We start from the raw sequence: 12,154 nt of genomic DNA, 5'->3' as shown, positions 1-12,154 counted from the left end.
AACATTTTCTGAATATGGTGTTGAAGATGACAAACTACATTGTATGAAAATAGAATTTATTAGAAAATATACACATTTAAAAAACAAAACAACAATTTCAATGTAATATACATGACAGTACCATAGATATTTTCAAACACAAGACTTGGTTTGCTTTAAATGTAGTTTGATGAAAAAAGCTCATTTGCTCTTCATACATGATTAAAGATCTGTTTCCTTTGTGTTGAATGTGACTGCAGCTCGAGTCGTAGGTTGAGGCTGAAGAGTTTGCTCTTTATTTGCATCGTGTGCGGAGGTCATGGCGGCTGTGTTGATGACTGAGGTGACCGATGTTGGTTGTTCAACCACGTACTGAGTGAACATCGTCTTGATGAGCCCTGGAAGACAGAAGAAAATGTCTGAGAAACCTGGAAAAGGAATTCCTCACGTAAAGCTTCGAGAGCTATGAAAGTCAGTCTTCAAATAGCTTGAATGTGATCAGCTTGTTTACGATCACAACTTTAAAAGACTTTTCTGTATGCCTTTACAATAACTGGCTCAGGTGAGATTCTCTTCTGCCTTCAACTGATATTAATGGTGGGACATTTTGTCTAAGTTAGCACTATTTGCTGTTAATCATTCATGTTTTATATTGCATAGAATTACGTCATGACTGCAGTTGCTGCTGCATTTCCTACTGCATTAAATGGCAGGTCTGTGAAGAAGTGCTGAGTCTTCTGCTCACCTCTGGAGTTCTGTCCTTGGCATTTTTTCTCTTCCTGACTTGATTTTGATTTACTGCTCTCTTCAGAGGGATCAGAGTCTTCATTCTCTGTAACAATAAAAACTGTGAAAACCCAACTTTTAACATCTGTTCACCATGACTCAATAATAGAAGTTGAACTTTGCTTCCTCTGGTTATGTAGCTTGTTGCTAGTTATGTCTTTTTCTTCAAGTTATTTTTTATCAGCATTCTACTTAGAAATATAGCTCTTTATGACCTCCACATTTATCAAAATAAATCTTAGAAAGTAGATTTGATCCAAAATGATTTGGGCTAAAAGTCTGTTTGATGGGCATGTGGCCATTTGTAGCACGTGTTTGTAAATGTGCAGCATTTACAGGGAGTGTCTAAAGGTGAAACTCACAGTTTCACTTTCAGTTTGACACAGGGGGGTCAATGAGATGTCAGGAAAGTGGGAATTCCTCACCTTTTTTCCAGGCAACATGTGCTCTTCGTAGTTTAATGGCAAAGAAGATAACAACCACCAAAAGAGCAACGATCAGACACGTCACCAGGAAGACCAACAGGGGTGAACTTGCTTTCCTTCCTGTCAGCAGGTTTGAGTCACTAGAGCCGCCTGGGAATGAACAACATGAGTTTTACTAAACCAGCCTCATTTTAATCATCATTCCTTTACCTGTCATCTTGGCTTCTGTGTTTATATTAAGTCATTTCCTGTTTTCTCTTCAGGCTTTAACTCTCTAACATAAGAGGAACAGAATACACGGTTTTACAGATTAAAGAGAGATGTTTGAAGGCCAAATACCTTCTGTGTTTGTTGCGTGGGCTCTTAGATGCTGGATTGTAACTGACTAAAATGCTATAATCCATCTTTCATAGCCTTGTGTTGCTGCGTCGTTTAAACTTGCAAATGATTATTTACTCACGATGGACGCTGACATTGGAGCTGACGGAGGTGACGGAGCTGTGAGGTGCTTCCGTGGACGCCGAGTGCGTCCCCAGATGAGTGGACAGGACAGTAGATGAGGGGGTAGAGCTCTCCGATGACGATCCTCCCACAGTTCCTACAGTTGTTGTTCTTCCTTGTGTTGAGAAGGGTTTCAGTGAGCTGGTTGTAAGTCGGGGCCTATTTGCTGTGACAGAAGGGATTTATTTATTTATTAATCATTGACATGACCTCGATCAGTAAAAAAAAAAAATGGAAATAAAAACTGAACTGATGTCGATAATATTGATTGTTTTTCAGTTTCAGGACTCTGGCCACTTGCTCAGAAAGAGGAACTTTTTCATGAAAAAAAGCTCAGTACTTTCGTTGTTTTCTGTTTTGTTGTTCCCTCAAAATTAAACGGAACCTTACGAAGCTCACGGGTTAAAAATTTTTTTTATTTCTGGGTATGTTTGGGGTTTTTTTGCCGTTGGGTTTTGTTTTAGTTTGAGGTGGACGAGACGTACTCACCCCTTTCACCTCTGAGTATGACAAAATTCTTGAGAGGCTGTGTGTAAAGTGCCGGATGGTGGACCAAGCACGTCACCGCCACCCTGTCCTCCACGGCTTGAATAGTCAAGATCGCACTCGAGACAAATGCCTTGTCTTCACGTATGAGTTGGGACTGAGCTGTGGACGGGACAAATGTCAGTAGTTCGACCACTTTGGGACAACAGAAGAACGATTTCACGTGGAGTTCTAAACGTGCATCATCCATCTGTGCGATGAAGAGATGTAGAAACCTTACCAAGAATTTCAGGCCCGTTGTCCAGCTTCCAGGTGATCAGCGGAGGGGGGTAGTTTGCCTGAGCCGTGCATTTCAGGTCAAATCTTCCTCTATGTTTCGTCTTTATTATTTTGGGGGGATCTTGGAATAATTGATAAGAAGACATTGCTTATTAAATTGTACATCGCTCCTCTCACGTGACCACAACCTTGATTTTATTGTTCTCACCTATCACCGTGAGCTCCACCTTCCTCTCTATTACTTGATGGTCGTAATGAAAGCACGTGTAGTTGCCTCCATCTTTGACGGTGACATCAGTGATGCTGATGGTGAATTCTGATGTTGACAGCTTTTTCAAGATGTAGCGCTCTGAAACTGCACCTTGAAACACTAAGTATGGAGATTTGAAAGTCTATTTCAGACATTTTGGTTCAAGCTTGAGAGAATGGGGGCTTTTGCTGATGAAGAATTTTTTTTTTACCTTGCCCGCCTGCGAAGAACATGATGTGTCCTTCAGGGTTTTTCCAGTCGAAAGTGGTCTCGCGGAAATTTCTTATGGGGCAGCTTAAGTCAACCGTTTGACCCCTGATGGCTGTGACTCGCTGCCACACAGCAAGAGAAACTGCAAGCCAAAGGAAATAGTTTCAATAAGAGGGGGTTCAAACACTCCTCTGCGTGTGAGAAAGATGTAAGGGTGGGAGGCAGAAGGAAATTTTTGATGAACCTACACCAAAAGATGCAGCAACCCCCCCATTCACACAGTTCTGGTGTGACAGGAAGTGTGTGGTCAGTCCTTTCATGGTAAAAGAGAAAGTAAGCAGACGCTTGCTTTCCTGTGGGGGGGGGGGGGTGTCAGAAAGCACAGTTGTGGGGGGCATGAGACAAGTGGGCCTGAACAACTGAAGGTCATTGGGCCATTTTTTCCATATGTGTGGGTTGTGAGAAGATGTCACTTAATTTTAGATGAGGATGATCTAAAAAAAGGAGTCTGACAATTCCTTTCTGTTGCACCTGTGGAGGATTTTCTCACACCTACAGTTGAAAAGGAGTCGACTGCTTAGTATCAGCATCGAAATCCAAACTGAATAAAATGTCTGATCGGTGAACACAACGTTCAAACATGATCCAGGTGTTTGCAGCGTACATTCTTCATCACAACAGCAGCCAACCTATATACACATCCATCACTGACTAGTTTTATGTGGACAGATGACATTTTATATCTGTAAGATTAACTTTTCATTTCACATATAGGTAGTAAAAACAGAGGCTCTGATACTGTCCACTGTAGGTCACTGAACACATGCACATCATCACCATCACCTTTTTAAAATTTAGAGTTTCTGTGTGTTACCTTAAATGGTTTTCTTATATCCTGATTCCTTTTTTTGGTTTTAATTTTTAACTCGGAAGAGACAAACGGCAGAATTTCATTGTTCAGAAATGCAAAGAGACAAATTCAGACAAACATCACTAGCAAATGTCTCCTGGTCTTATGACAGTTCTGATCATTTTGCACGAATTTTCTCTAATTCAGGCATTTGACTGATGTGGTTTGAAATGATCAGACTTGCCTGGCAGTAATAGTCACATCCAAGATGTACTCACCTTCTATGAGTGTCATGAAGACGCACAGCAGCAGCTTCTGCTCCATTTCTGTCCCTGAGCGACTCTCACACTGTTGCATTTCCTCATCTCTACACATATTTGTTCTCCACTCGGGGACCTTCCGTGACATCACAGCCATGTGGTTTCCAAACGCCTTCGATGACGAGTGATTCTCATGTGACACATAGTTTTAAAAAAGCTATTTCTGAATTAATTGCGACAGTTATTTTCTTCTATTCTGGTCGCAACAGAATACATTAACAGGTTTGCAACAGTTGGGCTCGGAGAATCTAAATGAATGTGTTGTTTAATCATTTCTTTACTCCCACCGGGATTTTTCAAACTCAACGCACAGAATTTTACAAAGATACCCAGAATGATCAGTTTTGATTTGCCAATTCCCTTTTAGGGTCATGGGGAGGTTGCTGGAGCCAATCCCAGCTGCTCATGGGCAGAGGCAGAGTCGCCGCTGAGTGGCCGGCTCATGGCAGGGTACCTCAGCAACCCCCCCCCCCCTCCCCCCTCAACAGAGGTTAACAAACATCTGAACTCAATTAAGCATAAATCACATCAAAAGAATGATTTACTTTGGTTATTGGAGTCAAACCAGAGAATTTAATTTCTAAATAAATCTTTTAAGATAGATAGATAGATAGATAGATAGATAGATAGATAGATAGATAGATATTACAGGTACCCACTTAATTACAATATCTTTGATAAGGATGAACACATGTGCAAATACAGATGTTTTTACACTATCAAGAGGATGACCTATGGTCCACTTTCATGGATGGACGGGAGCCCTGGGCTCGGTGGGGGCCATCACTGCCATCAAAACATCCTTCACCAAGATAAAGCAGCATTTGGCTGGCGCAGGCTTAAACACACACCACGCTACATACGCACTTTCAGAAACACCTTTTTGTAGCACAAGGTGTACATTCTATATCTGTGTGCTTGCACCATAAAAGATGCGTCCCCGACCTGAAAGCACAGCGTTTTATAACAGAGGCCTTCGCTCCTGCGCGCCGCTGCGCTCACAAAGAGCACAGAAAACCCCGGATGACAACAAAGACACGGAACAGAGGGTTGGATTCTGCACCAGAGGGCTTCAGCCCATTTATTGACAGAACACCACGTAGACACGATTTTCACATTTAGCAGTAAAAGCGGACCGACTCTTTCCTCGTGTGCCGGTCCATCATCGGCCTTCGTGTCGCCTCCATTTTCCAACAACAATCAGTTTATGTCCCGATGAGATGAGAGTGCGACCTTGAGCGTAGAAACAACATTAATAATTTAAAAGGTAGTTTATCCAAAACACGAACGCGCATAGGAAAAGTGCCCGGCTGTGCACCAGTCTTTCACTTGCTCTTGACAGGTTTCTCTGTCTTCTTCGGGAGGAGGACAGCCTGAATGTTGGGCAGCACCCCTCCCTGAGCGATGGTCACACCTCCCAGCAGCTTGTTGAGCTCCTCGTCGTTGCGCACGGCCAGCTGGAGGTGTCGCGGAATGATCCTGGTCTTCTTGTTGTCCCTGGCCGCGTTACCCGCCAGCTCCAGGATCTCAGCCGTTAAATACTCCAACACAGCCGCCAGATAGACCGGAGCTCCGGCACCGACGCGCTCAGCATAGTTGCCTTTCCGGAGGAGCCGGTGGACGCGACCCACCGGGAACTGCAGCCCCGCGCGGGAGGAGCGGGACTTGGCCTTTGCTCGGGCTTTTCCTCCGGTTTTACCTCTACCAGACATAATGTTGACAGTCTATTAGAACCGCGACAGACAGACGGAACGCAAAACTCAGACCTTTACGTAATGTGTAGGACCAGACGGCTTTAAACGACAACGGCGTCTCTGATTGGCGGAAGGGAAACGGAATCCACAAGCCAATAGAAGTGCGCATTCTTCGCTGATGGAACCGTCCTCGGCCGGTCACCCAATCGCAAAGACGTAACCCCACACAGCCATTTGCACTGCTACGTTATAAATACAGATGGATGGCGAGCCGCTGATGCTGCCCTAGCCGATTGGAAGCTAACAGCTCCGGTGCGAAGACGAAATGCCCGATCCAACAAAATCCGCCCCTGCAGCGAAGAAGGGCTCCAAAAAGGCTGTCACGAAAACACAAAAGAAAGGAGATAAGAAACGACGTAAAAACAGGAAGGAGAGCTACGCCATTTACGTGTACAAGGTGCTGAAGCAGGTGCACCCAGACACGGGCATCTCCTCCAAGGCCATGAGCATCATGAACTCGTTTGTGAACGACATATTCGAGCGCATCGCCAGTGAAGGGTCGCGCCTGGCGCACTACAACAAGCGCGCCACCATCACCTCCAGGGAGATCCAGACCGCTGTGAGGCTGCTGCTGCCGGGGGAGCTGGCCAAGCACGCCGTGTCCGAGGGCACCAAGGCCGTGACCAAGTACACCAGCTCCAAATAGAGGCAGATGCGCGGTGTAACCAAATCACGGACGCCTCGGCCTCGAGTGCGCCGGATCGGCGATCCTGCAGTGGACCGTTGCAATGGTCTGATGTGACAGTGTCCGTTTTTAAAACCCCCAAATGTCTGAGTTGTAAACTCGAGTTTTGTTGGTCGTCTATGTGTCCAAATGTTGCGGAATTAAAGTAATTCGACGGTGCTCCGACTTGGTTTGATCTTTACAACTATAGGTTCGAGATGTTTAAGTGTTGCTTGAACATGAGCGAATTTCAGCGTCGGTGTGATCAACTCTGCTCACGCTGAGATCACGTTCAAGGACTTCTCCCCTCAAGTATGATGCCACCGGATTAAGAAATGATGGATGGTTGAGATAATGTGCTGCTAATGATCCACTCAAGTGCACTTATTAGTTGAATGAGGCAGCAGGAGCCTGGCTCGTTAGAGCTCTGTCAAAGATCACCTTCACGCCTTTGTTCTGATCGGGTCTCAGGCTTTCTGTGGGGGGGTTCGTGGCTCAGGTGACTGTCAGGCGTTTTGTTTGCCAGGGTGTGTCCCACTGTCTTCATGGCACTGTGGAGAAGACTCACTTTCCCAGTAGTGGCCCCTGGCAAAAAAAAATAGGGGGGGGGACAACCAGCAACACATCGTGCGTGTGTGTTATAGCTGCATAAACGGGCTGAGACAAGACAGTATTCCTGCTGTAATGACTTTAGGCCTCCCTGTAGTTCCTCCTGTCTTTATGTCTCTGACCACCTGAGCCAGGTTGGAGATCAGATGTTTCTTTTCCACGTCGCTGCGAAGGAAAAGTGGAAAAACAGTCATGAACTCTGGAAAATGTAAATCCCTGAGCATTGGAGCCAAATAGGAAGACACCAAAGCTACACAAAGCAACAGATATCACAACACCAGCAAAGACACTGCAATCATGAGCATAATGAAGAACAAATGTCAGAAAATAATGGAAAGAACATTTTATATTTTGCTGTATGAAAGCGATTTGACATCAGCACTGAGATCCAGAGTTCTATCCCTCCAGAAGAGGCTTCATATAGGTGCTCCCATTGTTCCTCCACCTGTCAGATGATCCTCACAGCTTGTGTTGCTCGCTCTGCTTTCTTCTTGGTGGGCTTATGATCCCGTTTGAGCCTGAAAGGAGGCCAGTATAAATGGAGTGATGAGGGGAAGAGTAGACACAACAAAGGTGGACCGAGAGAGTGTGACACACACAAGGTAAGGAACAATTCTCCTCTACCGGACTGATTTTATTAGAGTAAATGTTAACATTGTTACATAAAGCACAAACTATTGTGTCTTTTTTTCTCCTAGTTGACCTCTACATGGTTAAATATCAATCATACATCATTCCATTGTATCTTTTTTATATTTTCGTTGTCTTGCTTTACCTTAATTAGCTAAACTGTTTTCTACTTGAATCAGTGGGTCGGTACTGGTCGGTTACTGGTATTAGAAGGAGGCTAACGCTTCTGTGCGTTGCTGCATGTTTCTGCTCTGGTCTCTTGGTTTAGGTCTTTATTTCCTGTCCATCTCTTGATCCAGGAACAAGCGGGTGTGTTTCTCTGCACTTTTGAACCATGTGGCAGATTCTGCTCGTCTGTCAGTTGGCCGCCACGTTCCTTCCAGCCAGAGGTCAGAATGACTGCATCGGACACTCAACGTTCAGAAGTCCAGGTCAGTGGATCTTCAATGCTCATCCGGGTTCTGACTCTCCTGTTCTGGTTCTTTTCCCACGTTCTTGTCAACCTTTTGTGACAGTGGAATTTTAGGCAGCCCAGTTTGAAGTGGTGTTATTTTCCGTCACTCATTCATTAAAGAAACAATCATCTTAACCTGTTCCTCCTGGAAGGGATTTTCACAGCCGTTAGATCCAGGTCAGGTCAAGGTGAAGTGTTGGAACTGGGATTTATCGTGCAAAGTTACACATAAAAATGACAATTCTTTTCTTACAGTACGAAAGCTGGCTGTTTTAAATCCAATAAAGTGAAGCTGTCAGTGAGGACGGATCTTTGACGGAGTAATTTGATCATTACAAGCAGAAGAGAGAATAAAGTAAATCTCAGGGCATCACAGGGACATCTCATGCTACGTATATAATCTATAGCAGCGCAGGTCTGACCTGAATCCGTCTCCAGTCTATTGTTAGATGTGCAGCAGAATCGGGCTCCTGTTGTGGACTGTTGGGAATGTCAGTAACCCAAGCAGGAGCTCTGTCACTACAATGGCTTCTTTAAAAAAAATGAGAGATATGAGAGGCTTTTATAAGCAAGGTGAATGTTGGATTCTATCCTTAATGTAAGGACAAAGAAAGAGAATCTGTATGTTGGGTCTTATCAGAACAAACCCTCATCGAATGAAAGCGGAAGAACGAGGGGGATAGTTGCTCGTTTGTGATATCTCCTTCAGGGATATTGACGTAGTCCTTCATCTTGGTGTGTTCAGTGAACTCGGACATCCAGGTGTCGTGTGGCCCTGAGATGGTTCATCTGCAGATCCTCCTGTGTCCCATCTATTTCAACGGCTACAACGAGTCACTTGTGTCCCTCAACTCCCAGCATTCCAAGCAGCAGTGCAAAGGGACCGCCGACTGGAACGCTGACCCACCCGTGGTCAAATTCAATTTTTCCATCACGGAAGAGGCCATTACTGTCTGCTCCAACACCATGACGGTAGGTGAGAAGGTCCAGGCTCCCAACGGTGGATTCCTCCTCCATGGACTCATCCGGGTTCTCCTCTAAGGTCACGGAGGAGGAGGGGACCGGAGTGTTTGCAGACTTCTCCAGCGTTCAGTATGTCAGCATCTCAGGCATGGTCTGCTCCAAGGACCCCAGCACAGGCGCCATCACCTATCACGAGGAGGTGATGTACCTGTTCTCCTGTCACTACCCACTGCAGTACCTGATCAACAACACTCAGATGAGCGTGTAAGATAAACCGACCAAATGTTCCTCCCTTTGCCCGACTGTTGCCCTCCGATGGGTTCCTGTCTCTCAGTCACCTTCTCATAGTTCTGTTCTCAAGTCGAGCTTGTTTGTGGTCCAACCTTCCCCCTCGCCTCCCTTTGCATACCAGTTTTACCTTCTGCTGCTTCTTCTTCTGGAACATCTGTTGGTGGTGAAGCCGCTGGAAATCTGTAAAATTCAGAGGCTATTGACGGTCTATTGTAACTAGCCGTAACTTATTTAAAGTAAAGGTATTTCAAGGTTGCTGGTCCCGCTCATGGTTTGTTCCTGTTAAAAGTGCTGTTTTCCACTCCGGTGCTGTATGGAACGGCTTGTTCGGGGGTGTCTGCTTCCGCCTTTCTATGGCCCATGTGCTGTATGTGAGAGGAGAGTTGGGCTGTTTGTTGACGACTGCTCCCTTGTTTTTCCCACGGTGATCGCCAGCCGCTGAACGTGACCCCTTGTCTGTTTTCCAACAGGTCTGGGGCCAATCTGGCGGTCAACGACAATAACGGCAGTTTCATCAGCACGCTGAGCATGCACCTCTACAATGTAGGAGCACAGAAAGGCCCCTCCCAGGGACCCACAACATGACATTCGCATATTCCGTTTTCCACAATGTCCAACGCAAATTCCCAGTTCCCGTCTCGGCACGTCAAACGGTGTCCCCTGTTCCTGTTTCTGAGCTGAGCATGTTGGCACCGCCTGTAGTGTCGCAGTGAAAATAAGAGTGACCCCAATGGCTCATTTGTCTCCATTCATGTTGGCCAAGACTGAAAGAACCTCCTTCGCTCTCCTCTGTTCTCCAGGACAATAGCTACTCCTCCATCATGGCGATCCCTCCACAAGGCCTGGAGCTAAAGACCAGGATCTTTGTGGAAGTAAAGGCGTCTAACCTTACCAACAGGTTTTCACTTCCTTACTTTGAGTCTGAATAGAGGGGTTGATACTTAAAACCAGAACACTAAATCAGAGTCGGGGCTCGTTTAGTTGAGAATGGTAAACCCACCCTGAACTTCTTCCTTCAGATTCAACGTGCATCTGGATCGGTGTTACGCCACAGCTTCGCCTTTCCCCATCAACACCTCCTTCTACGACCTCTTTGTTGGGTGAGTTAGCGGACACACTTTCCTCTTTGGAGAGGGAAACGAGAAGGTCTAGAACCAGCTGAGATAAAGGCAGGAGTGGCTCGGCTTTCTTCCAGGTGTAACCTTGACGGTCAGACGGTCATCGGGGTGAACGGAGACAAACAGGTCGCTCGCTTCTCTTTTGAGGCTTTTCGCTTCATTCACAGCACAGAGGCCACTTTCTCCACCTACTACGTGCACTGTGCGACCAGGCTGTGCATGAGCGACTTCTGCACCAGCCTCAGTCAGGTCCACATGCAGCCCCCCCCCACACACACACACACCAGAGAGCATTTACATCTCAGTATTACTGATCTGGACTGGGTGGACTGGGCGGATGCGTTTTGATGCTGGTTCTTCTGCAGAACTGCAGCACCGGAACCAACAACAGAAGACGAAGGCGGCGTAGTGACAGCGACAGCCAGGACACCACGGTCAGCGACATGGCCACCGTTAGCTCGACGCCCATCAACGTCCGCCTGGATCGAGGTGAAAACTGGCCCCTCTCCTGGTCCCTCATTTGGAGTCCCGACGTCTCACCTCCAGACGTCGAAACTCTGAGAGGAAGCACGTTTTCAAGGCTGCCGTGTCTGAAAAAAAGATTGTTTTGGGACATATTGTGCAGTCTGTTTGGGGGAACGTTGCTGTTATTTCTGTCTTGTTCCTGGCAGGAGCTGCTCAGACGGAGGTGACCAGCAGCGTGGTGGCTGTCTCGGTGGTCGCGGCGATCGTCGGCGCCATCTGTTTTACTCTGGTGGCTTTCATTGTGTTCCACGTGAAAAAAAACAAGACTTTATTCTCCTGATTATTCAAAACTGCATTAGTACAGAAAGATTAGTGCAAAAGCGAAAAAACAGCTTCACTCACTGTGTCTGATTTGTCTGCGTAATATGAAAGATTAAACTGTGTCGCATTAGACTTTATTCTAAAATGATTAGATTTTTTGACACCAATCTTACTGGAAAAAAGATTAATAATGAATCCAAGTAATTTAAAGTAAGTGATTTTGATGGCCGTATTTCCAGATTAAGCTTAGTTTGATGTGTGACTTTATGTTTGAATGTAATTATGTTTAATGGAATTTTATTATTGTTCATCCATCTATAAAAGCCATATTATAACGCTTTTAACTGAAGTATCAACCCATTTATGGGCCAATTATCAGGTCTCAAGAGTTCCATTAATCAATTTTAATTTTTATCTAAATTGAAACACACACAATCTATATTTTTAACAAATAATCACAAAAAAATAAAACTAGGGATGCTCATGGAGCGAAGTTGGTGTTGAATAATGTAGGAATACAGCCCCTGTGACATGTCAGGAAAGGATATCTGGATGACAAATTCGAATTACTGGCACACTAGTAAAAGGATTTAGAGGTAGGTTTAGTCAACACTGTAAGATTCAACTCTGACACTGATGAGAGACCAATGCTGCAGGTACAAACAATCTAGTGCAGGAAAGGTAGGTTCAAGTTCTCAAAAATACAAAATCTATACTCAAGTGACGCTCTTTCTGCCTTCCTTCACCCGGCCTGTCGCCAACAGGAGGCTCCTCCCATACCACTGGTTCTGCTCAAGGT

At 45.5% G+C, this 12,154-nt stretch overlaps 4 protein-coding genes across 7 annotated transcripts; 2 read left to right on the top strand and 2 right to left on the bottom strand.

Moving 5' to 3' along the window:
* Positions 1-31: 31 nt before the first annotated feature.
* On the bottom strand, positions 32-4,142 carry crtam (cytotoxic and regulatory T cell molecule). 3 transcript variants are annotated; one of them, XM_011619147.2, is made up of 9 exons: positions 4,045-4,142; positions 2,918-3,058; positions 2,665-2,811; positions 2,458-2,577; positions 2,181-2,339; positions 1,651-1,857; positions 1,191-1,340; positions 725-826; positions 32-377 (listed from the first exon to the last, which is right to left on the bottom strand). In XM_011619147.2, exons 1-9 carry the CDS (start codon positions 4,139-4,141, stop codon positions 202-204), a joined length of 1,299 nt encoding a protein of 432 aa, XP_011617449.2. In that variant the 5' UTR covers position 4,142; the 3' UTR covers positions 32-201. The 3 variants fall into 3 exon arrangements, with proteins under 3 accessions (XP_011617449.2, XP_011617447.2, XP_011617448.2); XM_011619145.2 differs by having other exon boundaries at positions 36-377; positions 2,665-2,826; XM_011619146.2 differs by having other exon boundaries at positions 42-377; positions 725-811; positions 2,665-2,826.
* A 994-nt stretch (positions 4,143-5,136) lies between these two features.
* On the bottom strand, positions 5,137-5,893 carry h2ax1 (H2A.X variant histone family member 1). Its single transcript, XM_029848122.1, has one exon. It carries the CDS (start codon positions 5,796-5,798, stop codon positions 5,412-5,414), a length of 387 nt encoding a protein of 128 aa, XP_029703982.1. The 5' UTR covers positions 5,799-5,893; the 3' UTR covers positions 5,137-5,411.
* A 9-nt stretch (positions 5,894-5,902) lies between these two features.
* On the top strand, positions 5,903-6,684 carry hist2h2l (histone 2, H2, like). The gene has a single exon (XM_003977888.3). The coding sequence runs from the start codon at positions 6,106-6,108 to the stop codon at positions 6,484-6,486; it is 381 nt and encodes a 126-aa protein (XP_003977937.1). The 5' UTR covers positions 5,903-6,105; the 3' UTR covers positions 6,487-6,684.
* Positions 6,685-6,930: 246 nt separating this feature from the next.
* On the top strand, positions 6,931-11,699 carry LOC101065557 (zona pellucida-like domain-containing protein 1). Of its 2 annotated transcripts, none has more exons than XM_003977900.2 (10): positions 6,931-7,715; positions 8,043-8,174; positions 8,943-9,169; positions 9,240-9,424; positions 9,922-9,994; positions 10,252-10,349; positions 10,471-10,551; positions 10,647-10,818; positions 10,935-11,058; positions 11,241-11,699. In XM_003977900.2, the coding sequence occupies exons 2-10, from the start codon at positions 8,078-8,080 to the stop codon at positions 11,372-11,374; spliced, it is 1,191 nt and encodes a 396-aa protein (XP_003977949.1). In that variant the 5' UTR covers positions 6,931-7,715; positions 8,043-8,077; the 3' UTR covers positions 11,375-11,699. The 2 variants fall into 2 exon arrangements, with proteins under 2 accessions (XP_003977949.1, XP_029703981.1); XM_029848121.1 differs by having other exon boundaries at positions 8,012-8,174.
* Positions 11,700-12,154: the final 455 nt, after the last annotated feature.

This window comes from Takifugu rubripes, chromosome 15 (genome assembly GCF_901000725.2).
Source record: "Takifugu rubripes chromosome 15, fTakRub1.2, whole genome shotgun sequence".
Lineage (NCBI taxonomy): Eukaryota > Metazoa > Chordata > Actinopteri > Tetraodontiformes > Tetraodontidae > Takifugu > Takifugu rubripes.
Note: the sequence above shows the minus strand (reverse complement) of the source record. Positions and strands in the feature narration are given on the sequence as shown.